The following is a 23,426-nucleotide window of genomic DNA, read 5'->3' as shown; positions in this document are numbered from 1 at the left end:
TTTACTCTGATTTAAAACTAGTTTAAAGTCAACCTCAGTTGAAATATCAATGTACCTTTTTTGCATTATTAAATCTTATCTACGCGTAACGAACAACGTTCTGTATCACTATATATTAACACGTGTTCAGTGACGTAGCTTATCTTTTTGTTATGAAATTTCTCTCTTCACGATCGAGTTTTACAGATCGATAATTATATGTAGATTAATAAAGTTATAATATATGTGCATTCCTATGATACTACTGAAGTACTTTGAAATTCAAATAGTAATGAACATTTCCTGGTAGATAATTAATGACCGTTTTTCTGTCATCATTATAAACGTATAACATTATATTATTACATCTTCTGAGTATTAAATTAGATCTCTTTTTTTTATATAATAATAGCGCTGAGAGAGAGAAAAGGTGTTTTCTCCACCATTACCATATCAAAAAATTTATTTTTAAAATAAATCTTATAATAGATTTTCGTATCAAGAGAGAGAGAGAGAGAGAGAGAGAGAGAGAGAGAGAGAGAGAGATTCCGAAATTTATGGTTTAATTCATTTTATCGTTTGTTACGCTTTGCAGCCTGGCCCAAGTAGTCAAGATAGCCATTTCCTTGTCAGCCCTATTTACTTTCGGTTTGACGTACTACGTCCCGATCAGTGTGCTGTGGCCTATGATTCAATCGAGAATCGTCACGAAGAGTACACTGCATCATCGATTTTATGAAAGCTTGCTTCGATTAGGCGGTGTAATAGGCACCAGTAAGCGTATCAGGATTATAAGCATTTGATAGCACGAATGTCGATTGTAATTAGCCGGAAGTAACTCGTCCTTGTCCTTCTTTCTGCCCGTAGCGCTGCTGGCCATCGCCGTGCCCCAAATGGTACCTCTGTTGGGCCTTATCTCCGCCTTGGGCATATCGACGATCATGCTGCTGATACCCATACTAATCGAGACATCGACTAAGTGGGCGGAAGCCACGAGGACGATGCTCGCAAAGAACATCGCTATTTTCATCGTGTGGCTACTGATCTTGGTGCGACTTTTCTTAGAAATGTACAAAAAAATAGTTCTGCAGAAGTATTTAAAATTTAGCTAGATACAAATCTGAAAATAATTTTGTGTATTCGGACCATTAAAATATAATTATATAAGACTCTCAACATGACGAACAATGCTGAAACATTTTAATTACCAGCTTGAGAATCTTATATAATTATTTTAATGATCCAAACAAAATTATCTTCAGATTTATATCTCTCTCTCATTAGATAAATTTTTATATACTTCACCAAAACTATTTTTTCTATAGATACATGAAGAAATTTATTGCAAATTTGGGGATTTTGTAAAAACTTAAAAAAAAATTAGTCTTATTTCAAATTTTTTCTAGAGTTTCAAAATTAATTTTTACAAGAGAGTTTTAAAAAATTTGTTTAAATCAAATACTTACATCAAATTTTTGTATTTCTCTCCGAATCAATCAATTTTAGTTTTAAGATTTAATCAGTCTTTAAGAGTTAATCAATGAAGGTTATCGAGTGTAGGTGTATAAATATTACTATTATTTATCTAGAATAGCAATTTTATTTTGATATATGCCATAATCTTTAGATAAAACAATTCGCATTTGTGTTATTTCACAGATTTTTGGGACGATAGAAAGCACCTGGTCAATTGTTAGAGAATATAGCGGAACAAAGCAGGAAGAATGTTGATTGATAGGCTGTCAAACTGCTTGAGAAACTCTTAGCACAAATTATGCTTCCTACGATAACATAACTCGCAAAGCAGTCTGATGTCACTTGAGGATGCAGATAATTAGCGATGAAGGACAGATTCTTCAGAGCAACGAAGCGAAAGAGGAAGAGAATGAGAAGAAAATATACGAAAAATTTATAATACTCTTCGACTGTAGTTATTTTCGCATATTGTGATTTTATGTACAAAGAAATATCTCGTGCTCCGCTCATTATGAGATCATTTCAGTTTGCGTATCGTAAGGATGACATATCTCGATCGTTCTTGTTTTGTGATTTTCTCGCGTCCAAATGTCTGCTCAACGTGATTGATATCTGACCGGTATCGAGGTCCCTTAATTTCCGCAAAGATTGGAATGTGGCACTTGCGACATTCCGAGGGGGCACCTTCAATTTCCCTTGGCCGACGTTTACGTAACGCACGGCAGAGTTGCGCCGTTCGCGATGTGGAACAAGAGCGACAACCTACAATGAGAAACTGCACCGGCGGCTGCGGCGGCGGCGTAGAGGCGGTCCAGAGAAGGGAGACCAGCCGGAGACCTTCTTGCAAGAGAACGAAGAGAGACGGTGAGTGCTCACGACCTGTGAACGAAGAGAGATGAAGATAAGGTGAAAGGGAACGCGTGAGGTGTGGAAGCGCGAATCGAGCTGATCGCACTGTCGAATAACCGACGTCCCTATGGGTACAAAACACAAGCAACGGTTACTCGATGTAGTATTCTTCAGGAGTCGGAGGTGGCGGCGATTTCTGATTCGAGCGGCTCGTCGCGTCCGTTTTTATCGAACCTTCGATTTTATAGTGCCGTTAATCAATTAATTACGCATTACGCGGTCACCAGCACTTGAGCGAGGATAAATGCGCAATGGGATAGAGAAGCGGAAGCGATACCGCAAGGATTAGGTAGAGGGAAAGACGTGAAAGCGGAAAGCAATTCGATGTTTATACGCTCGATAAATAGCGCTTCGATATATAATTTTAGATGTTGTTATCATCAATTTTGATTGTTCATTCGTAAACATCGAGGTATCTCAGAAGGAATGTCTAAATATTATTTTGTAAATCGCATAAATATTTTCAAATTTCCTCATAATTATATATTTTGCACGCATCACATTCTATACGTTCTATTTATCTTCAGCTCCACAACATATTTTCGATTTTGTAACTCTTAGCTAATCAGGCGATTTTTCTGATTGATATCGACATTTATACTTGATAAATGATTCTATTAATAAAAAAAATGAAGAAGTTAAACTAATGTTCGCTCTTGCTCTCTTCTTTATATTATAATTGTACATGGAAATAGTGATTTTGCTGACATATTTAATCAAATTTAGTTACATACATATCTGAAAATATTTTTGTTAGACTATTAAAATAATTAAGTACGACAGACAAGTAAACTCGTTGTTACAGTGTCAAAAGTTTTTGCAGTATTGTTTGATATGCTTAAGTTTTCAATATAATTATTTGGATGGTTCAATACAATTATTTTCATATATTTATCTATACCTAAATTTTTAGGTATCATAATTATTTTGATCCTACAAAATTATTCTCTATAAATATGTATCTATATCTAAATTTTTTAATATTTCAGCAAAATTGTTTTCGTATTAATTAATTATTAATACATCTGGAACAACATTTTACTTACAATTAACTCTTCAAATGTTGTCAAATCCTATACTCTTATTAATTGGTATATGAAGTAATTTTTTGCTTATAATATTGGTAAGCAAAACCATTCGCTTGATTCCTACCGTACACTCGTGCACACTTCAAAGTAATGTCGAATTGAGTACATTACCTACTGTCACTATCTACTCCCTCCCTTGCTGGTGTACTCGCATGAGCGATGAAGCTCGTGTTCGCGGTAGTCACTCATGTATTGACTGTCCGTATATATATATACCTGGCTAACGCTAAGAAACTTGCCCAGTCGTGTGCGGTCTGTCACCATTTCACGTTAATTTCGGCTCGTTACTCTTATTACCTCCCACCGACTCAGTGAAAGACTAGAAAAAAGTTCAACAAAATCGACGAAGGTTATTTGTTCATCATCCTACATACGTTCATCGACCACTCAATGATTTCAGACGGAGAAAAAAGTCATCAATCTCTCGGATGATTACGTTGATAAATCTGTCAATGTGAGACTAAACCCTGATTACACGATTGCGGAAACGCCGGCAATAATTTCCAGTGGAATTCAAAGATAACACAGATGAGTTATTAAAGATACTTTATTCTTAAAACCGCGAAATATTTTAATGGTGAAGCTACACACGAATATTTCCATCGAATACAGTTAGTGAAATCTATTTAATCAACTTGCAGTGCAAGCGTGCGATTACCAAATTATTTCCACATTTCCAAGATCGGCGAGAAATCTGTAAAGCATATATATAAGATATAGATAAGACAGTGCAGGTCACTGTTTAATCGCCGTCATTGTCTCTTTGCATATTTGCAGACTGCAGAATTTATTTGAATCGAGATTACGCGATTTATTTGGATTTTTGTTTGATAATCTCGTAAATCATCTGAGCTTTAATAATCCGCTGATGAATCATTATTATCACGCGTTATATTATAAATATAATCTTTAAAAAAGAAAAGGCAATACGCGCGAAATCTTGTGTAAAACTTACGGGTTCCCGCTCGATCGGAACTCACGTGAGCGCTTCGTGCTACATGAAAAGGAGAAAAACAGAAAGAGACGGAGAGAAAATAAAGATCTTTAGATAGACGAGAATTGAAATCAAAATACTAAAGTAAAACACGTTGAGTTAAACAAGAGGATTGACATTTCATCCGAGCAGAGTGATAATGTGAATCCGGAGAATTCACTATACTGCAACGTCGTCAGAGAAAGAAATAAACGTTCTTCGTAAATCAAGCAACAAATCTTCATTCATTCACGTCTCGATATACAAGAGTAAGTATGACTTTAATACCACAAGTTATGTACACCGTAAGTACATACTCGAGAAAATTTATGAAAATATAAAATTTTGTTATTTAAATTGTCGCCCGATGGTTGTTATTTAAATTGTCGACGAAAGTGCTAACTTACAAACGACTTATTTACGCAAAGAGTGTATATCTACAATCAGAGAAAACAAAATACTTCTGCCACCTGTAATTCTGACATTGAAATATCTGCAACTGGTTTTACAAAATCATGAAAATGAAAGTAATTTTTTAAGAACCATCCAAATATAGACACGACACAAATGTGCCACAGGATATTAACGTTATTTAATTACAATTATTTATGACAAGTAATTATATATTATTAAGTAATAGTAAATCAAATAATAATAAATTTTAATCAACGCGAGTAACCTTTATTTTGCCTTTAAAAATTAAGGTAGTGTATAACTATATATTAACGTTATTTATATATTGACTCAATTTAATATGAGACTCACATGATATATTGATTATTATAACGCACGCTGAAAAAAAATTGCTCTTTTAAAAAAATATTAGTTGATTCAACTAAACGCAGCAATCAAGAGCTGTTAAGCAAATATTTGTTAAGTCAAACAATATATAACTACATATATATATATATCTAACAACACTTTTCATTTTTCTCAATATAATATTAGGTCTACAACTTAATTCTCAGCCTCTATATTCAATCGACCACAGAACTTATTTAAATTTGAATCTTTTTCTCGCCATACAATCATTTTGAAGCGTCATCCTTAAACTCTAAAATAGGGTATAATAGCTATCAGTGTTGCAAATCTAACTTAAAAAAATAGTAGTGAAAATTATGTCGTTCGAAAAACATCATTTGAGACACTGCTTCCTTTTCGCATTCGCTGAAGAAAAATGCCGCGGAAGCTCAAGAAATTATTTCCTCGGCTTTAGACGAAAACTCTGTGTCGTACATGCAAAACATGGTTCCAAAGATTTCGTGACGGCCAATTTCAATTTGGAGGATGAAGAACAACCAGGCTAACCAAAGAAAGTGGAGGATGAAGAATTGAAATAGCTTTTATACGAAAATCCTTGTCAAACGCAATCGGAGCTTGCGAATACACTTGCGGTAAGCCAACAAACCATTTTGAAACGTTTGTGGAAACTTGGTAGGATTGAAAAGGAAGATCGTTGGATTCCACATGTGCTAACGCCTGAAAATAAGAAGAGACGCCACAATACGACTGTTGTCAAAATTTCACAAAAAAAAACTTTCTGCATCAAAATATGGACTTGTGATGAAAAATGGATTCTGTAGGATAATCCAAAAAGACGAAAATCTTGGGTTCATGTCAATCATTAACCAGCACTGCAAAATCAAACATTCACAGCAAAAAGATATTGCTATGTATTTGGTCAGATCGGAAGGGCAATGTTTACTGTGAGCTGCTCCAATCTGAAAAAACGGTCACTGCTGAGCGTTATCAACAGCAACTGATTCGAGTAAGTGACGTCCTTGAAGTAAAAATATCATTTACTGGCCCTGGAAAAAGGTAAGTAATTTTGCTGCAAGATGAAGTGCAGCCGCACACACATGGCAAAATCAACGATAGAAACCATCTCCGGGCTTAGAAATCATTTCGGGCTTGGAAATTCACGTACTCTTCGGACCTAGGCATCTACGGATTACCATCTTTTTCGGACCCTTCAACATCATCTGATTGATTCTCAATTCAAATCCCCCGAAGAAGTCAAAAGAAGTATCATAGAATTCGTCGACTCAAAATCTTTTTTTTTTTTTTTAAGAGGAATCCGACAATTACCTGAAAAATGGCGAAAATGTATGAAAAGTGAAGGGAATAACTTTAAATATTAGGTTGATATTCTTTTACCTTTTTACATCGAAACTTGGTTAAAAAGAGAGAATTAAGTTGTAGACCTATATAATTATATAAATTGCTTTAAAAACCTTGAATTACCTTTAAATACCTTTAAATGCTTTTAAATAGTCCATATCTACTGCTTTTTCATAAGTTTCAACGAAAGTAAGAAGAAGAAGAATAAAGATATTTTTTATAATATACATACAAATTTTATAAAAATGTTATAATAAATTTGTTAAATTAATATATTTTTTAATGTAACAATTGTAGTATATAATTAATAATATAATAATAATCAACATTGAAAAAATGGCATCGAGCTATTCAATAGCAAATTTTGCTCGACATTTGCTAACTAATTTGCCATATTATGCTGTGCATATTCTTATTCGATTTTTGAAATCTATTTGCTGTTTACTGTGTTCACTTTATAAGCGGCAAGTTTTGTTACATTTTTGCTAGCATTTTGTAGACATCGATTTAATTAACAGATTTTGCATTATATTATATTTGTCGTTTTTTTGCAAAGGAAAATTATTGAAAATGCTTGACACAAAATATGTTTTCCTCATATTTAATTACTTAAGATTATTTTTTGTACTCTATTGTACTATATTGCTACCTACAAATAAACTATGATCTTTACTGCGTGTCTAAAAATAAATTCTAATTATTATCAACGTGTATGAACAGTAAGCAAAAAAACAATAAATACGCTTCTTTAAATATTTAAAACATAATTAATTTACTTACGCGTGTAAAAAAACGATATGAATGTTTCTCTCGATGATTTAATACTTATGTATATGCAAATTCATTTAGAATGAGATTGCTTCATTAAGTCTTTATGAGAAATTTTAATAACCGACTTTGCGTCATAGTTGGAATTGCATTGTAAAGCAAAATCTCATTGTAAGTAAAATCCCAGAGATATTTTGTAAACAATTTTAGTGTATTTATTTCATAAATACAATTTGTAAAATTTATAAAAAATTTTTATTGTAAAATTAGTTTTATGATTTTACGATAAGAATCTTGTGTGAACATACAATTTATGTATTTGTAATTTTTAATCGGTTTTATAATTTATATATTTACATATTTTTACAACACGTAAAATACACATTAAATTTTTTTCAATTGTTAAATATTTCTAACATTTACTAAGAAACGGAATGGTTTGCAGTAGTTATGTGCAATTAATCTTTTAATAAATAAACGTTCATATTACGATAGGGATAAAAAGGAGTATAGATTTAACTTTAAACTAAATGATTCAAGTGATAATAATCTATGTTGTGTGATTGATAAAAGATTGATTTAAAATATTAATTTAAAGTTTAACGTGCACTCGTTGCATTAATATTCGATGAATGATCGATCCGATAAAAATGATTTGCATAAAACGCAATATATTTACATATTTGTACCTTTAAACATCATTGTAAATATGTGTTTATATTATCAAATATTTATATGTCGACTATTTCTTAATGGAAGAGCATTCGAACGTAAAATCTTCCAAAATACAATAATATTTGAAAGATTCGTTTAAAATACGATACTTTTACATGATGTAAACAGTGCACCAATTTATCGATTGGCCTGGCGCATACATGGCACATTAAAAAATAATCCATTATAAATGAAATCGACATTAAGAAATAATCGACTACAAATAAAATCGACATCAACTCGATTTCTTTGATTTGAAGAAATTTGTTGGTTGTTACTTTCTATAAGAATTAAAGTTTACTTTGTTTTAAAATGAAAATCTTTCTTTAAATGGAAAAAGTATTTTTTATATGCAATAAAAATTTTCTTACATAAAAACAATGAAAAAACAAAATTCTTTGTTATTCACTTTTTATCTTTTCAATTTAATGTGTGTTCGCAGCTGTTTCGCATACTTATTTTTCCATTTTATTAACTACAATTAATTTTTGAATAGTGCATCGCCGGTAAGATTTGAACTTATGGTCTCTAGAACGGTAACCTAATACACTAATGCTGAGCTAATCACACGTTAATGTTTGAGTCATTGCCAGTGCTACATCTTCTACTGTAACCATTCTTAGTTTTATATCTCTGCTGACAGTTTAATATTATTAATATCTAAGGAGATTAGATGCAAATGAGCAAAATTATACACTGGTATTTATATTAACTCAGCTAGGAAATAATAATAACAAAGCGATCGTGCTGATTTTCATATTTTCATGTGAAACGCAAGCTTGGGTCTATCGTGAGTCCTCCTCCCCTCCATACACACACACACACACACACACACACACACCCACACCGTCTGGTTTTTTTTTAAATAAATTTAACTGTGAATATCAAGTCGTTTCCTTGTCAAGTCCATATCAGACGCAAGACTGAGCCTTTGTGAGTCATGTTAGATTTTTTCAAGTGGTTATAGTGTGGTAAAGTATAATATATCGTGACACTGCCGTAGTCATTTCACGACAATATATTGTATTAATAGCAATTTCTTTGTATGTGTAAATAATTATAATATAAGTAATTCTAACTTGTGAAAGTTAGAAAGTCTCAACTATCAGACTGTTCAATATTTTGCTATAAAAAATTAAAATAGTATGTTCTGTAATAATAGGATGACTTTCATTATGACAACGATTATCTATTGTAAGCGCGAGTATTTAAAATGATAATTATTCTTTAAATATTCAATTCTTGAACGTAGAATACAATTTTACAATAAACACTTATATTATATGAAAGTTATAACGGTTAAAAATAAAAAATTGCATGCGGACATCTCTAAATAAAATTTTTTAATAAAATTTTTTCAAAAAAAAAAAATAAGAACACTGAGTCTACTTAAGTCGATCCTTGATAAAGCTTATCTATTAGATTATTAAGATTATTTCTGAGTGATTTGTTTCGCTGGAACTAATTTATTGATTAACTTATAAAGAACGAGATGACAAATATTTCAACGATATTTGCTACATCATGTTTCGATGTAATGCAGAAATAAAACTACAAATATACTGTATACGTAGACTGCTGGACAAGTTTTTGCAAATGATATGAAAAAAAGAATATGTAAAAATCGGTAAGTGGCTTTATTTCTACCGAATTTTACATGTTTTTTTTTTCATGTCGTTTGCAGAAACTTTTTCAGAAGCCTACGTAAAGAGAAATGCTTTCTTCCATTTATTTCGATATTGTTAATTAGTGTTCTAAGTATATGTATTATAAAAAAAACTAACATTTTTTAATCAATTTAGACTCTAATAAAATTATTTATACGGTTTAATTTCTTTAATTTAATTTAATTACACTCTACAGTAAATTATTCTATAATTTTAAAAAATCAATATAAAAATTTTATAATAAATATATTATAAACATACAATTAATTATATCTACTTATACACATAGATCATAATCATTATTGTGATTATAGTAGTAAACTTTTCGTTAATTAATAATTTTTTCAAAGTTAATTTCTACCTCCGCAAATTGCAATCACAGATCGTCCTTGCGTATCTTCTTAACATTATTCTTTGCTCTTCGTGGAATATTTATGAGATGTATAGTTTCAGTTGCGCGAGTCCTTCGCGACTTTGAAATCCCTCATATATGCGTTACATGTATTCGCTTCAATCAAGGATCTTCCGAGGACCCATAGTTATACATTCAGATCCGTTAGATACCGTCGAATGAAGTCATTAATTCAAAGAGTGCGTTCGTTCGCATAATATAGTCATTTCCCTGCCACTTTTATGTAAAATGGCGAAAGCAAATTAAGAACTGGTCGCTATCAGTTGATTGCAATCTTGAGCGCAGGGGGCTTCTTGCACAACTCTTGACTTTTTACCTTCCATTAATTTTCTACGTGAATCTCACGTTGTCCGTCGCAATCCATGAAGAATTTTCATCATCGATCGTCGAAACAGCACGCTAGGTTTTTATTGACGAATAAACTTCGGAGGAACTTTTAAGAAAATTGGTCAAGGTGAAGCATCATACGATGTCCATTTGTCAGATGTGTATTGTGTATATACATGTTAAAACTGTATTTTTTACGTAATTGTAAATCACTTTTGTTTTTTTTTCTTTTTACGTAACTGACCACTTTTGTTGATAAGTCTTTAGAAACTCGCATTCTTTTTTTGCCACTACGTTTTTCATATACAAATTCAGACTCTCGTCAGTCTCAACTCTCTTTTATATTTCATATCTCACAATCAATAAATTAAATCCGATAAAATTGATTATCGATAATAATTGAGCCTTGAACTACATATCGCGATTTATCGATAAACTTTTAACCAATTTTACACAAATCTTATTAATGCCTTGTCAAATTCTTGCATATGATTAAAGAGAATTGATATTCGATCTTTTTATTGATCATTTCTATACTTACTTAGATATTTTAATTTTAAGTGACAAATTAAAAGAGGTATATTGTATATCCAAAATTTTATTGCGGCGGCACATTAATCTCTCATTAAAAAATAATTTCATAGAAATTTGCGAATCTGCAATTAAAATATTTGTTAGTAATAACTCATACAATTGTCAGGAACAAAAAGAGTAATTAATTCTCACAGTCGATTAACCTGAAACATGACTTGGCTTTTAATAATTCTCACCAAAGAATATTAATAATACAGCTTTATCTCTTAGTCTAAACTTTTTTCCGCAATACGTTACGCAAACAAGGTGAGTGCAAGGGCTTTGGCCGATATGTCATTAATAATATCATTAATTAAATGTAAAAGAAATTGCAATCACAACATGTTTTCCTTTTAAAAGTTCCACTGATTGTTATACTGAGCATTAGTATAAAAAATCGCGGTCAGTCAGTGTTTGTTTAGCTGATTGTTTCATATTTACAATGTGATATGACAACGAGGAAGCCTTCCGTTTTCAAACAGCATACGATAACGCTTATCTTACTCAATGCGTCGGCAACTGTTTTTTTTTATTTTTAATTGTAAATTTACTGATTTTTCAATGTACCATTAAATTATTAATGAAAATTGTAAGATGCAACTGATAAAAATATTAATGTTGTAATAATACATTTCATGTTATTATAATAAGAAATAAAATTTCGCAGTTCATTATACATTCATGAAATTTTATCCAGCAAACAAAAAATAATATAAAAATATAAAAAAATTGAATATAATAAATTAATTTATTCAATTTTATAGTAATTAATTAATATTAATATATAATATAATAATTTATTTTTAGATTATGTTATAATTTATTTGTTATTGACATAATATTTAAAATTGAATTATATAGTATATATTTAAGAATCGTATTTTCTGTTTCTTCTGTACCTTTTTTTTCTCTCAACAAATCTCATACATTATCTATTGTTATTTTTACAGGATCGCCATGGGTCGAGCGGAGAAAGAGTTGGACAATCCCATGACAGAATTCAGTAGCAGGTACTTCCGCCAATTAATATCCGATGCTATATTGTTTGCACGATAAACCAAATGACAAAATATAAAAATATTGATTAAAATGTAATTCACTAATCGCATTGCAAAGGATCTTGCTGATATTGTTCACACTTAACATTGTCAAATACAGAATGCAAATAACGCTGTTCGATAGAAAATGACCAATATTCTTTTTGAATATTAGAACAACTATAATACTTTTTAAATGTTGAATTTTCATCATACATTTTCTTAATTGCTTTGTCACATCATAATTTTGAGAAATTTGCAATTTAATTTGCAAAAAAAGGTTTTATTCTCTAACATGTGCTAAAGAATAGTTTATGTCACATATCATAGTTACAACATCACAAAATATATAAAAGTAACTCACTTTTCCAACTTTAGGTGTACATTTTTCAGAATGGTAACATAAATTTAGAAATAAGATAAATGCAAATTTAAGATTTGCATTCATCATCTTAAACAGCTAGGAAATATCTAATCTTATTCGTATAATTTTTTTTTTCGAACAATGTAATTAAATGATCGGCAAAAGCTTTCTTAATGATCAGAGTCATTCTTAAGCGATAAACGTCAATTGCAGATAACGCGGCTTCTGTATACGCAGTGTCTGCAAAACTAATCATCGGATCAAGATTAATCGTCATGGAATGCGATTATATCGCGTTTCACGCGGAGATAGGAAACGCATTGCATAAACTTGATGTTTTTCCTTATGACTCTTGATCGAAATTAGTTTAGTTCTTGTTATTTTATCACTCGACTGGTCACGTGATAAACGGTACTGCAAAATTTTTGCTTCAGATTCTTATAATACTAAAAATGTTTTGTCCAAAATTATATACAAGTACAGTACGATATCTGGTAAAGTGCATTTAAAATTTGATATATTATGTAATATATACAAAATTCACAATAATCAATGTGACTTAATTTTCAACAAGATAAGAATTGTTTTATGTAAATTTTAAATATTATTGTATAAATATAATATATATTTTTTATCAAGAAATAGGATAGAGTAGAGCTTTTTTGTCCATTTTTCATAATAATATTTTATGTTTTTGAACAGCACATGTTGATTATTATTATAAATGTCGTGTTTGTGCTCTCAAGGAGTAATCGTGATTGTATAATATAATATAATTATAATATGTCACTGCAAAAAGATATTGTTTACCGTTGTACATTTTCGTATTACTTTAAGGAAACTTACAGAACTTATAGCTCCGCTGTATCCTATTACTGTTTAACCCTCTCTCTGTGTATAGGGATGCAAACACATCCTAGACTTAATTTAAATTACAATACATTTTGTAATTTTTTGATACTTTTATCTTCTTAAAAATTAATATAAAGTTTTACAAATACTTACGCAGCCAAAGTTTTTCTTTACATTTTGTATCTACTGAAAATGCATTGGCGATGTAATTAGATACACCTCTGTGCACGGTTAACGTTAAAACATTTGTACATAAAGAGAAGGTTAATGCAGCTGCATAATTTTATTATTGAAAACATTCATTCTTAAATAATTATTAATTCTTAATATATTAACGATTAATATTATTTAAAATAATAAAACAAAATTTGAATATATAAAAAATATTAGGAAAAAAGAGCATCCCTTTCATTCACGAATAAGAGACTATTTTTAATGCGCTCTTATTTCCATGTGTATATGTATTGCATTTTTCCGTTATCTCGTTCTAATGAAATTTAATACTTTGTACAATAGTTTGTTATTTTCATTTCAGCACGAAAATAGCTCCGAATATCGGCGAGTACAAAGAAAAGGATGAACTGTACGACCCATTCGAACATCGTGATAAACAACATACAACTTCGTAAGTTTCGTTAAAATGCTAGAATTTTTGTCGGTACCTATCAATTAAGTTTACATGTATTTTTCATATATTCTGTTCAAAAGATATTGCAGCATTTTATTTTGAACGTACACATTAACGTATTGCCGCGTCATAGCAAAGTAACACATATCTCATAATTGCAATTTTTTAATAGATCATTTTATAAATTCTGAAAATTGGAATAATGTTTTAATTAGGATAGAATGTATTATATGCGCATAACTTCACTTGTTTCTATGTTACACCTTTAATTTAAAAAAAAAAACTGTGAATGTTTTAAAAATTGGAATATTCTGCATTTCTAATGCTAATTTTTTACTTCTGTTATACTTTTCTATCAACGCGACGATGTGCATAAGCATAATAATATATGTATGTATATCCGTGATAATATTATACATTTTATAGCAAAGAAACATATCGTAACTACACATTCTGCTGTGCGTTTCAGAGATCTGGGCTCCTTGGCACATCTTCTGAAATCTTCTCTAGGAACGGGAATTCTGGCCATGCCGCACGCGATAAATAACGGCGGGTTAGTGTTTGGCGGGATCGGTACAATTATAATCGGTTTTATTTGCGCCCACTGCGTGCACATACTGGTGCGTACGTCTCATATACTCTGCCGGCGTACTAAGACGCCGCAAATGACGTATGCTGAAACGGCGTATGCGGCCTTTCTTTGTGGACCGAAACCGCTCAGGCCGTGGGCCAACTACAGCAAGATATTCGTTAATACGGCGCTGTGCGCGACATACATAGGCGGCTCGTGTGTTTATGTCGTATTTGTTTCTAAGTCTCTTCAACAGGTATGCATATTACATAATTCATGACAGTAAGATCGTTTATGTATCACATGTATGTTAAGAAGTGCTCGGCACGACTAGCGAATTAATTCATTTTCGCCTCTGTTACAACTAGTAAGTTGTAGCCTAAGTTTAGCGCAATTACAATTATAGCAATTTAATGTAAGTTTAATGAGTACGAAATTATTTTATATAATAATTATACCACTTATCGTATTTATTATGTTAATCCTTTCTTATCATTTGCCATAAATATTAGGCATACGAAATTGTTTGCGAGATATGTTAACGAGTTGATTAGATCGTTATTTTGTAAGGGACAGAACTGGCATTCAAACTATAATAGAGATTAAAAAGTATTATACGTCCTTTACAAAAATCTAATACTGAAAAATAGTAATTCGTTATTTATTTTAAAAAAATATAATAATATTAAAAGCTGTTCAGTTTTTTTACTTTAAAAAATAAGTAATTATTTTTTTTTTTTCAGTAAAGAGTTAAGTAGATTGGTCAGTATTAGAGTTTTGTAAGTGATACAAATTTATAGTATACGATTCGAAACTAATTTGAGATAAACTGACTGAGGCTCCGCAATTTTTATGATTTCGAGAACAAATATTTTTCCGTACTTACACGATGATTATTACATTCTTTAATCAGCAGATAACTTAATTTAATTTGTATTATTGTTTGTGAAGCAATAACAAAAAATTATATTTGATAATTTAATGATAATAATTGATAATTATTGCAGTTTATTATTGCAAGATATCTTAGATTGCAGTGTTTCCATCAATAATTCTTATCATAAATACTATAAAGTTTTTTTGCTATTTGTACATAATTACTGATTATGTATCACATATACATTTTAAAATTATTATCTATTTTATACGTACGTTAATTTATTGATGCTCGCGATTTATATAATTGTAATTCTAAGAATTACTCAAATTATAACTGAGAAGTTACATATATTGTGAAATACAATTAAATTTAATTGAAAGAATCTAAATGATAGAATAGAAATAGAGATAACTCTGACTTTTTTTTTTACACAAATCTGAGTCACGAAATTAAAAGAAATACGTCTACAAAATTTCTTAAGGATTTAAAAAATTTAATTGGAAATCTAGATGTATAAATGTGTATTATATAAAACCTTAACAAGTTGAAGATTTCTACTTGCGAAAAAATACCAAAAAAGTGACATCGCCCTTTTACAAATCACAAAGACTAAATCGATTTTCTGTCACAGTTGTGTGTCTCGTTTTTTTTTCAGATCGTAAATTCTAACAGCGGGAAGTTCATAGGTATTGAAATGTTCATTTACTCGTTGATCCCGGCATTGATACTGCTCGGGCAGGTACGCGATTTAAAATACATGGTGCCATTCTCGGCACTGGCGAACATCTTCATGATAACCGGCTTTGCGATCACGCTCTACTACATCTTCAGTAATAGCAACCTGCATTCACTTAATAACAACAAGCTGTTTGCCTCGGTGGACCAACTACCCCGTTTCTTCGCAACTGTGATATTCGCCATCGAAGGTATCGGCGTTGTAAGTTTCTATTACCAATTGCCATAGTGTTATTAAACGCGAATTAAATCGTAGTACCTTGGCCTTTCTTTATAAGATCGGAAATCCAGAAGGAGAGACATTAAACGCGAATAACTGGTGGTCGCAGGAGTAGGCGGTTTTTTATTTGATCGAAAAGGTAACAGCTGAGAATAGAACTAGTTCGATGCAGGAAAGCAACTGTTACTTTTAGTAAGCGAATGATTTAAAAAATAATTGCACGGTCTCTTTTCTGTCTTTCTCGAGCGCTTCCTGGTATCATTGTGATTGCAGGTGATGCCCGTGGCGAACAACATGAAATATCCACATCATTTCCTCGGATGTCCTAGCGTACTTAACATCACGATGACGATAGTCGTAAGTCTATACGCTATGATGGGAGTGTTTGGTTACCTTGCGTACGGCGACGAAGTAGAACCCAGCATCACGTTGAGTCTGCCAAATTCGGAAATGTGAGTTGACATCTCTTTTATGTTAATATGTCATTTTGATTGCATTGTAAACTGATGAGTGGTAATGTTTTAGTCCGGCCCAAGTGGTAAAGGCCCTCATTGCTGCAGCTGTTCTCTTTACTTACGGTCTGCAACTCTTCGTGCCGCTCGAGATCATGTGGAATTCCATAAAACACTTGTTTAACCATAAATTTTTGGCCTTGGGCGAGACGGTGATGAGAATATGCATTGTTATGCTAACAGGTAAAATGTTAAATCATTCGAATGAGAAGATGTTAACTAGCTGCTACTGTGATTAAATCTGTGAACAGATTAATTATAAATAGAAACAAATTCAATCGAAGCTGTAAACAAATGATTAAAATGTAAATCGAACAAAAAAATGCTAATACAATATTAAGAATATGGATTTAAAATATTTCAGCTATGCGAAGTGTTATTAAACGCGAAAAACCGGTCGTCGCAGACATAGTGGTTTTTTACCTGATTGGAAAGGATAACAGTGAATAGAAATATAGTTTCGGCACAGGAAAGCGACTGTTGCTTTTATAAGCGAATGATTCACAAATCGTCTACATCATTTGGCGACTCGTGCCTTTTTTCATATACATAAATGGATTTTTATAGAGAAATATAGTTTCTAAAAATAATTAGAAGTAATTATACATTTTTATACTAGATTCATTTTATAGAACTTCTTTTCTCACGCAATAAATTTTCCCTCTCTTTTTGTTTTCTTTTTTATTAGGATCTTAATTCTTTGAGAGACATAAATTATAGACCTTCAAAGGAGGGAGTCTAAAAATGGCTAATTTTGGCCGTGAACAGACACTTCTAAAACCTATGCAGTTGTCGTCTTGAAAGTCCACACGTTCATGAAAAACAAATTTATTTACTCAGGAAAGCTTCGAAAACTTTTCAAAAAATAATAAAATAACTTGTTTAAACGCTTTGCAAAAAACCTTATTTTGTTTCTAATGAACGATAGATTTCGAGACTAATGGTGTGTTTACATTTGACATATGTTGTATTATTAAATATAAGAATACACTACCACAGAGATCCATAAATATACAGGAAGTTCTACCGAAAACAAAACGTCGAAATATATCAAAAAGCAAAAATGTTTGAGACAAAATTTGTATTACTTGAAAGGGAACAAATAATGGAAAAATTAATTTTCAAAAAAAGTTGAATTTTTTAAGATTACGTGAAGGTTATCTCCACTTTTTTCTAATTGGATGATATGAATTTTTTTACGTATAATAAACTGCTTTAGTTCCTGTATATAATTAAATATCAAAATTAATCTTATATATTTTTGGATTTCCTTGGTAGTGTATTGTTAGTGTATTGTTATCTAATGTGATCGAACACATATATTAAATATAAATACTTCATTAGTTCTGAAATCTATCGTTTATTAAAAAAATTTTTCTGTAGAGCGTTCAAACAATCTATTTAGTTATTTTTAGACGGTTTCTCAAACTTTCCTGGATAAATAAACTTTCTTTTATGAATGTATGGATTTTCAAAATGATAACTGCATAAGTTTTAAAAGTGTCTGATTCTGAATACCTTAGAATTTCTCCTTTAAACTGAAATGTGTGATATAACTGTAATATCGTAGACAAACATTTTTCATATTTTTGGGCGGTATTTATAGCCCGTTCTTATTTCAATTATCTTAAGTAATAATGTCTTAAGATGTTAATCTGACTGTATTTAAAATGGTTATAAATATAAGATTCGACTATGAATACCACTCTTTACCGAGATTTATGTTACGTGAGATCAGAGATAACGTCTAATCTATCAGGATTGTAAATAACGAGTTCATAGCGTAATAATTAAATAGTTATGAGAAATACTTAAAGAGATGGCGTGTTTTTCAATAGGTCTCCAAAAGTTAATACCGCTTTCTCGTAACCTTTTCCGGTTGCGTTTTTGCCGCGACATTCTAGCGATTGCGAGATGGAGAAACCGTGATGAATCACGCATTCTCGGTAGAGAGGAGGTCGAGTTGCAGACCCAATCGGTGAACCGATTGAATGATCGGTGTCACCCACTTACTTCGCGTGCGTGTACGCGTGACGTGCCTTTTTATTACCAAGTGTACCGAGAAAGAAAGGAATCGTCTGCTTTATTCGGCTCGGATCAGTTCCTTCATTCGATGCAATAGATTCGGCCCACTTTGGACTTCGTGTCCGATTCAATTTCTTATTGTTACGATAGATTTTTTTCACTCATTACACGCTTCCCTTTAAATATTAACTAAACAGTATATAACAGTACATACATCAATACTGTAATTTGCCACTTAACAATGAATGTAATATATATGACACATGTTGTATATAACAGTTACATTGTTGAGTAGGAAATTGTAACATTGATGTAATGTGTTACTGCTAGTTTAGGTGCAACGAATTCCTGCGTTGAATAATTGTAAGCACGTAAATACAGTGTCACGAATATCTAAGTACCGTGAAAAATGTGTTACTCGTTTGCAACTTATGTTTCCTTTTTCTTCATTCGACATTTGTGTAAAGTATAATAAGAATATTATGCGGTTAATGACACATTTTTTAATAATTAAAATAAAAAACTAGTATAGCATCTGAAAGAAAAATGAGGGCAGTTGCTTTGGCTCTTTTCACGAAATATAGGCAAAATAGAACAATTATAGATATATCCATTCAAAAGAACGGAAAAGACATTAGCTGATAAACCTAAATCTTTTAAAACATATAAGATATAAAAATACTACTTTATTATTTTATTTATATTTATTCAGATTAATTAAATTAGTTCTTAGCTGCAAACGCGCCTATTTTGTCGTGTACTATATATGTACTGCTTTCGATTAACTGTAAACTATTGCATTTAATTATAAGCTATTATTATTATAAAGTATATAAAAATTATTAAAAGTCTTACATATACTTTAATATCTTTAGAAGTCATTTGTAAGTTTATGAATTAAAAAACAGAAAGAATAAGGATTATTGATCATTAAATAATAATAATAATCAAGTGAAGTACTTTACGATACGAATGCATGGCCTAATCGTGTGTACTAAAAGGTATTTTACATGCACATTTAATATAAATGTAAGCTTCAATTCAGTCAAAAACATTGATTAATATGTTTGTGAATAATTATGATTTCTTTTTTACAGTGGTCTTCGCGCTGTTAGTGCCTGATTTGGACCCGTTCATTTCTCTAGTCGGTGCAATATTCTTTTCTATTCTCGGCATCAGTATCCCAGCTGTCGTCGAAACGATTTCGTGTTGGGAAAGCCATTTGGGTACTTTCAACTGGCGGTTATGGAAAAACTCTGTGCTAGTTATATTCTCGTTATTAGCGTTAGCATTTGGTTCATGGATCTCAGTGCAAGATATAATCAACATACATAAATAAGATAATGATAAATTTTAGTATTTTATTTAATGTTTTACTTCAATTTCTTATACAATTGGAATTCCAGTGTCGACAAGAAACGCAACGAGGTTTTAATGAAACAACTAATTAGCGCAAAATACGTTTTTGTATGTTCTCGTTATTTGCGTTTGTATTTGACTCGTGGATCTCAATATTATGTAGATATAATGAAGTATTATATTGTAATTAATAATATATTTTACTGAATTTACTGTTTTATTTACGTCTGTTCTTAATTTCCTGTACTATTATGCACTTACTGACAGCTGTTTACATTAAAGATGAGATAAAGCGATGACTTAAATATTCTAGTACGAGAAGAGAAAAAATTTTTATGACTAATAGGATCTGTTTAAGTACAATTTCCATACATTAAATATAATTATCACGAATTATGGATCTATCATTCTCAATATTCTAACTTATATCCTTCAATTTCAAGATCGTACTTTATTAATACATATACTAATGGAAAAAAACAATATTCGCTAATATTCGCGAACATAAATATATGCTTATACTGATTGATATTTATATTAGGATATATTCTTTTATAATCTATTATCAGCATTCTTGTCATTGCGTGTATGATCACATCTAATTAAGCAGAGTTTCTTGTTCGGATTCAATTAATGCGTGTGATGCGATAAATCAGAAGAATTGGCATGCAGAAAATGCAGCTCGGAAAAAATAAAGTAATTTTATTTGCGATTCGTACAGTTATAAAATTATTTACGTTCTATACCGTTTAAGCTATTTAATTATTATATATTATAGATATTGAGTATTTCTAATGTATAACAGTTATACTAAAAGATCATGTAATTATATACGTATAATTAATAGTATTATGTAAATGAAGGACATAAAGGAAGAGTTAACAAAAATAATTGTATATAATTGGCAAATATTATTTATTTCTGAGATACTCGATTGCGCTATCTTATTAATTAGATTAGATACATTAATCACAGCATTTTTGACAAGCTCGTAAATATAATAACATATTATTGATAAGGAAATAATAATAATAAGAATACTTAATCTGTCTTTGACAGATTTTAACATATGATAATATTTTCAAATATGTTAAATTTCTATGTAGAATAATAATAATTTATAATAATTTATAAAAATCACAATTAGAAATAATGAATACTTGACGAGTTTTTTACATTTTTAATATCTTTCTTAAACTTAATTATTTCAATTTTTATTTATTGTTATAATGTATTGTTATATAATTAGATAGTATATATTCTGTAGGCATTATATAAAACACTGTTCACGATTGATATCGCAGAATAGCACAATAAAATTCAATCGTATTATGTTATATATAATACATATGTATACGAAGTTATATCATAACTCTAATGCCCATTTCCACCAATGCAGATTAACTTTAATCTCGGTTTAACTTACTATTAATCTTTTTCTAATTTTTAGAATTAGAAAAAGATGAAGAGCAAATTTGAACTAAGATTAAAATTAATCTGCATTGGCAGAAATGGGCATTAGGAAAATGTTTGTTCATTTTACTAAATTAATTTAATTCGTTTGTATTTCTCTCTCTGTTCATACATATATTAGAATATATAAATTTAAGTTAAACATTTTTTTACACACATACATACACACATACACCGATCCGCAGGCGTTTAATTTCCTATGTCCAATGGAGCGGAACTTACAGATACGCAATCAATGCAAGCCAATGAAATGCCAATTTAATGAAAGTGATTTATGGGAGGCTTCTTGCGATTGGTCAGCGTTAATTGCGCATTCCGCAAATTCCGCTTCATGGGACATAGGGAAATACACTTTAACGGAATGGAATCAGCGGAATGAAGCTACCACCAATCGCGAGCGTTCCGTCAATTCCGCAATGCGCCAATTCCGCGCCATGAACTGGTCGTTTGACCAGTCTCCTCTGATTGGTTCAAGGAAGCTCCATAAACATGCAAGAGATAGAAGAAAATGGATTACGTGACCTGCTTTCTAATTGGACGCATGCACCAATGGGTGCATTCACGTGACTTTTGCCACTCTCTTCTTTAAGGTTTTTCTAGGGTTTTGCATCAGTCTGATTAAAAAATGCTTTGCTATTGGTTGACGTTACACACTCTATCAAACCACCTATTGGACAATACGAAATTAACTGCGTTCAGCAGAACACAACCGTTTTATGATTTTTTTTTCCTAAGATAAGGATTATTTCTCTAGGATCTAAAAGTATAACCCATTCAGTGCAAAGAAAACTTCCAACAGATTATTAGTGATCTTAGATCATCCAACAGAGCAGCGAGCGTTTACAGATCCGCTCTATAACAATTGAATTTGCTGAATAATTAATTATTACAGTGTTTATGAATTATTAAACTACTTAATAAAGAAAATTTTTTTGAATAAAATTTATATGAAATATTGAAATATATGAAACGATCTGTTTAGTGTTATTAAAATTTTTATTTTCAAATAAGATATAGTTATTGTTGTTTATCTTTTTTTTTTACTTTTACGAAAATGAAGATTCAAGTAATTTGGGGAAGATTTCAAATTCAATCTAAAATTTTTCCATTAACTTCAATGGTAAAAGTTTTCACTTTACTTTCCTTCCTAGGGAAAAAGTTTCATGATCGATACCCTGTGGATTGAAGATGTAGCAAAAGATTGGCAACGCTGCTTGCATCATGGCCTCCCTACATAACACTGCTGCACAATACTGTGTCTGACAAGTAGCGACAAGAGTGAAGCAGAATTGATCACGTTCAACTTGATCGGTTTCTATAGCTTTTCCTAGAAATTAGATTCCACGAAGCTCACGCTCGCGATACTTAGAATACATACACACTCGCATTATATTGCATCGAATTGTCACGTCCATCGTTCTGATAAATTCGTGCGGCCAGCGCGGCATAACCTAATCTTCCGGCGATCGTGTGCGTGCCGTGCGTGCGTGTCTCTCTTGCATTCTACATCGCGTGAGGCGAGTAGGTGACAATGGCAATGATCGAGGATCTCGATTTCGCAGAACTCTGTAGGCTGTGCTCGCTCAAAAGCAATCATCAGCTGCAGATTTTTGACAAGGAGAGTGAGCTGCGACAGTTACTATTTAAAATACGTACCTGTGCGCCCATGCTCATGGTAAGTGAGAATTTACTCCGATCCAGAACTGCATTCTTGATGCCGGCTATGCCGAGAGAAAGATAGAGAGAGAGGAGGGGGGGGGGGG

General features: G+C 31.2%; 3 protein-coding genes across 3 annotated transcripts in view; all 3 read left to right on the top strand.

Annotated features, from left to right (window-relative positions):
* jvl (javelin-like) overlaps positions 1-1,843 on the top strand; it is an 84,179-nt gene extending 82,336 nt beyond the window's left edge. The window contains exons 9-11 of the mRNA XM_018551878.1: positions 575-753; positions 847-1,028; positions 1,639-1,843. Of these exons, the coding sequence (XP_018407380.1) occupies positions 575-753; positions 847-1,028; positions 1,639-1,710 (433 nt within the window). The 3' untranslated portion in view covers positions 1,711-1,843. The remainder of the gene's footprint in view (positions 1-574; positions 754-846; positions 1,029-1,638) is intronic.
* A 2,355-nt stretch (positions 1,844-4,198) lies between these two features.
* On the top strand, positions 4,199-20,281 carry LOC108783331 (proton-coupled amino acid transporter-like protein pathetic). Its single transcript, XM_018551879.1, has 8 exons — positions 4,199-4,694; positions 11,958-12,017; positions 13,796-13,885; positions 14,358-14,715; positions 15,995-16,276; positions 16,568-16,746; positions 16,820-16,989; positions 19,929-20,281. Exons 2-8 carry the CDS (start codon positions 11,965-11,967, stop codon positions 20,168-20,170), a joined length of 1,374 nt encoding a protein of 457 aa, XP_018407381.1. The 5' UTR covers positions 4,199-4,694; positions 11,958-11,964; the 3' UTR covers positions 20,171-20,281.
* A 2,913-nt stretch (positions 20,282-23,194) lies between these two features.
* LOC108783323 (zinc finger and SCAN domain-containing protein 10) overlaps positions 23,195-23,426 on the top strand; it is an 11,395-nt gene continuing 11,163 nt past the window's right edge. Inside the window, exon 1 of the mRNA XM_018551870.1 lies at positions 23,195-23,338. Coding sequence (XP_018407372.1) covers positions 23,195-23,338 — 144 coding nt within the window. The remainder of the gene's footprint in view (positions 23,339-23,426) is intronic.

This window comes from Cyphomyrmex costatus, unplaced genomic scaffold (assembly GCF_001594065.2).
Source record: "Cyphomyrmex costatus isolate MS0001 unplaced genomic scaffold, Ccosl1.0 scaffold148, whole genome shotgun sequence".
NCBI lineage: Eukaryota > Metazoa > Arthropoda > Insecta > Hymenoptera > Formicidae > Cyphomyrmex > Cyphomyrmex costatus.
Note: the sequence above shows the minus strand (reverse complement) of the source record. Positions and strands in the feature narration are given on the sequence as shown.